Source organism: Manacus candei, unplaced genomic scaffold (genome assembly GCF_025592945.1).
Source record: "Manacus candei isolate 608988 ecotype Guabito, Panama unplaced genomic scaffold, ASM2559294v1 h1tg000119l, whole genome shotgun sequence".
NCBI classification, from domain to species: domain Eukaryota; kingdom Metazoa; phylum Chordata; class Aves; order Passeriformes; family Pipridae; genus Manacus; species Manacus candei.
Genome location: NW_026138167.1, coordinates 576,047 through 580,006, shown reverse-complemented (window position 1 = coordinate 580,006; position 3,960 = coordinate 576,047). Strand labels below are relative to the sequence as shown.

Here is a 3,960-nt window from a genome sequence, read left to right as displayed (position 1 = left end):
TGGGATGGTGGTGCTCCATGTGTTCAATTAATAGTGAGTGAAAAGGCTTTATGGAATCCCACAGACACTAATCACAAAATCCAGCAGGGCTATGCTCAACTATGGGACATAAAAGGCTCTGATGGGCAGGAAATCATGGCCCTCCCCACTGTGACAATGGATATGTGCCATAGTGTTAACAGCGCATGCAGATCCTGCTGTAAGAGCATATAAGCCAGCAAAGCTGAAGAAAGTCACCTCATGGGTGACCAGGAAAATAATGTCTGTTGCCCTTCTCTCTGCCCACACAGATGCTCCCACCTGTGCATCCAGGTGAGCATCAGTGTGAGCACAGAGAAGAGCCTACCTGGAGCTGGATCATGGGGCTTATGGACACACAGGTTCCTTTTGACACAGGGGAATGGAGATGTCTTCACTCGAGGTGCTCACGTGTGCAATATAGGGAATAGATTTGATATGGATTTATCCATCAGACATTGTTGATACTTGAGCAAGTCACAGAGGTCTTTTTGGTTCAAGGCATCCAGAACACACTACTAATGGGTGTGGGAAGGGCTGGGCCTGGTGGAAGGGCTGGATGTGGACATGTTGGCATGGCCAGGGCTTGTGGGGAGGTGTTGCCCTGCCAAGCCAAGTGCTGGCAATTCCCTACCAGAAGTGATGCAGACAAGCCCAGGGGTTGGCAGAGGGCAGGTTCCTGGGGCCAGGGACAAAGCCACTGGGAGCTGCAGGGAATGTCTGTAAACCCCCTGAGCCGTGGGGGGTGGAAATGGGGTTGAGAAGGGAAAGGGGAAGAACACGGTGAGAGGAGGAGCTGGAGGAGCAGCTCCAAGGCTCTCAGCTCCCAGCCCTCGCCCAGCCCAGCAAAGCCCAAGCAAGCCCAGCCTGGACGCCCCAGCCCCATTTTCCCAGCTCAGGAGCTCTGTCAGAGAGAACAGGCCGGGCTGGGTGACTCTCCCTGGGCCATGCTGGAGCGCTCCCTGGGCTGACTGCGGGCGGGCCTCACCGGGTCATAGGTTGTGCTGCTGTTCAGCTCTTGCACACGAGGCTTTAGAGAGAAAAAGGAAAGCCCGTTATTTCCCCTGCTGGCTGCAAGCCCTGCACAAGCCTCTGGTCCTGGGCTACAGGACAGCTGCAGGGAGCTGGGCCCTTTGCCTTCAGTTTTGGTTTGGTTATTTTTCCCCCAGTTTAAACCCCTAAATTTTACATGTGACGTTCCATCATGAAGTATTTTTTCCAGGGAAAATATCTACAGGTGATACTGAGAAAATAAAATATTTTCCTTGGATGAAAATCTATCTCATAAATATCTACAAGTGCATCCCTTCAGTTCTTGGTGGAAATGGCCCTGTGGGACTCCCCAGCCCAAGTCACTGGCACAGACCCTGAGACCCACATCCCATGCCCAGGCCCTGCTCCCTGGTTTGGCACCAAGGCTGTGCCACAACTCACCTTGTTCCGTCCAACATGGGCGATGGTGGAGTCTGGTGGGGGGCAAAAAGCACAGAGTGAGCCCTTGCTTCCCATTCTGAGAGGGACAAGCCCCACTCTGCCTTTGAACAGCAGATCCCTGGGGTCAGCGCTGAATCCCCTGCCCTGTTTGCCCCTAATCTCACCCCACTCCTGGCAGCAGAGGAAGCTGCCCTTCCATCTGTGGATGCAGAGCAGGGATGGGGATCTGTTGTCACCTTTCCTCTGCAGGCTGTGTGTGCAGGGAAGAAGCTGGGGAGCAACAGCATGGGGAGAAATCTGCCCTTGTTCAATGGGAGTTGTTTTGCAAATCCCACTGGGAGATAAATTGCTGGGATTGCATGTGGAATTGGGAAAGGCCCTGCAATAAGAGAAGGGGATGGAGATGATGGAAAGGGGGTTTGGGGCAGGTCCCTGTAACTTGGTGCAGCTCCTGAGGCTGCGGCACGGCCAGTCAATGGTCTCTGGGTTGCTGGTGATGCCAGAGACAGCCAGGACACAAGAGGGGGTCAACCAGAATGGGGAGTTGGTACTCACAGTGTATTTCATTGTCATCAGTCCCTTCAGCCTCGTGGCTGGGAACTTGCTGCTGTCTGGAGAGAGTTGGGGGAAAGGGTTTTGGGGTCTGTGTCCAGACCCTGATGAGCCCTTTGGAGTCATTGCCATGGATGATTCTGTCTTGCATAGAGTCCATGGCTGGAGTCAAGGCCAGGGCAAGCCCTGCTCCTCCCTGCCTGCACCATGGGAGAATCTACCCATGAGCAAAGACCAGGCTGCCCCTGCCCAAGGACCACTCCAGGGGGCCTAGGATGCCCCATCTCCATCAACCCCCAACCCCCAGCCCACAGGGATTGCTGCTCACCTTTGGCATCTCTCTCTGCAGGCTCCTGCAAGGAAAAGAAAGGGAGAGGTGGGAGGCAGAGTTCCTGCACAGCCCTGACTTTCCATGCTCTGGGCTGTGCAGTGAAGGTGATGGGCTGAACCTCCACATCTCACTCAGAGAGGGATTTTTCAAGCCCAGATTATAAAACAATGAATCCTCTTTCCCAGCCTGGCCTCTCCCAGGCTCTCAGCAGCTGTGCACAGGATGGGAGCCAATGTGTGCCTGGTGCAGGGCACCTCTTTGATAAAGTCTTTATCATCTCAGCAGATTTACTTCCCTCATTTGACAAATGAAAGGCCTGAGAGGCTCAGCTTCCTGTGAAACAGGGTAAGGATCCAGCCATTCTAAACTAGCATGGGTCAGAGAGCAGCAGCTCTGCATTAAGTGCAATTTTGGCCTCAGATTTTCCCCTTGATATCCCCAAATCACTCACCTTTCCTCACAAAACAGTAGGTGGCTGCAGCCAGGAGGAAGAGAGAGATGGTCACCAATCCTATCATAATGTCTTGGGAAAAGGTCTGAAAGCCCAGGGGATTGGTATCTGGGGGCAGAGAAGCTGTTGGGGAAGATGGGGAATTATGGGGAGCGGAAGCAGAGAGCAGAATACGCCCTTAGAGCCAAGCGAGGTCCTGGCTGATGAACCTCTCAATGTCCTGCAGTTGGCAGCTGGGCAGCCTTGGCCCAATGCTGAGGAACATTGGGTGTGAGGGAGGGAATCACTCACCATTGGTGGCTGTCCCTCCCTGGAAGCCTGGGAGGAGAAAGGCACAGGCTGAGAATCTGCAGCTCCCCCAGGTACTGCACAGATTCAGCCACCGTGGGGACCCCCAATCCACCATCTATCAGCTGTGGGGATCAATAAATGAATGCCCTGCACAGCTATGGCTCTGCATTAGATCTGGTACCACCACTCTCCCCTTTCCATGATGCTGGGGCAGGAGAGGAGCAGGATTCTCTCCTGGGACTGGAAGGAGTGTCCCTGGTGGCAAGGGCTGGGCTGAACTGCACACTGACCTCCAGCATCCCAACTGCCTGGGGATATGCCATGAGGTGGGGCAGGGCAGGTTCCCCTCACTCACCTGGGCTCTGAGGGGCCTGGGAGTGTTTCCTGCCCATCCCCCACTGCCAGGACTCACCTGTGACTCTCAGGTTCTGGGGAGCACTGAGGGCAGAGTTCCTCACTCGGTTGCTGTTGTCCTTGTGCTGGTATCCACATGTGTATGACCCCGTGCTCCGCCTCGTTGTGGTGAAGAGCATGTAGTAGGTTCCCTTCTTTTGTTGGGCTTTCAGGCTGTGAAACTCCACCCCATCCTTGCAGAAGACAATTCGTGTGACAGGAGACTTCATGACTATTTGGCACCGAAACAAAATCTGTTCTCCCTCCTGTGCTGCATCCAAAGTGACATTGGCTTTCATATGGAGGGACGGAGCTGGGAGGTCACCTGCAGAGACGGCAAAGGGATGGCCCAGGACAGTGTAACTCTTGTCAGGGCTCGAAAAAGACTCTGTTCTGCAAGGGAAAGAGTTTCTCCTCCAGGAGTTCACACTTGGGGACCCCTTCCCATCTCCCGCCCCACACAAATCCTTTCACAAGACCTATCCCTGTA

At 54.3% G+C, this 3,960-nt stretch overlaps 1 protein-coding gene across 3 annotated transcripts; it reads right to left on the bottom strand.

The window, feature by feature from the left end:
- Window positions 1–925: 925 nt before the first annotated feature.
- LOC127462126 (uncharacterized) lies at window positions 926–3,692 on the bottom strand. Of its 3 annotated transcripts, XM_051770544.1 has the most exons (6): window positions 3,078–3,692; window positions 2,787–2,909; window positions 2,333–2,357; window positions 2,008–2,063; window positions 1,453–1,484; window positions 926–1,048 (listed from the first exon to the last, which is right to left on the bottom strand). In XM_051770544.1, exons 1-6 carry the CDS (start codon window positions 3,190–3,192, stop codon window positions 926–928), a joined length of 474 nt encoding a protein of 157 aa, XP_051626504.1. In that variant the 5' UTR covers window positions 3,193–3,692. The 3 variants fall into 3 exon arrangements, with proteins under 3 accessions (XP_051626504.1, XP_051626502.1, XP_051626503.1); XM_051770543.1 differs by lacking the exon at window positions 926–1,048 and having other exon boundaries at window positions 1,327–1,484; XM_051770542.1 differs by lacking the exons at window positions 2,333–2,357; window positions 2,787–2,909; window positions 3,078–3,692 and having other exon boundaries at window positions 1,453–2,136.
- Between the last annotated feature and the right edge of the window lie 268 nt (window positions 3,693–3,960).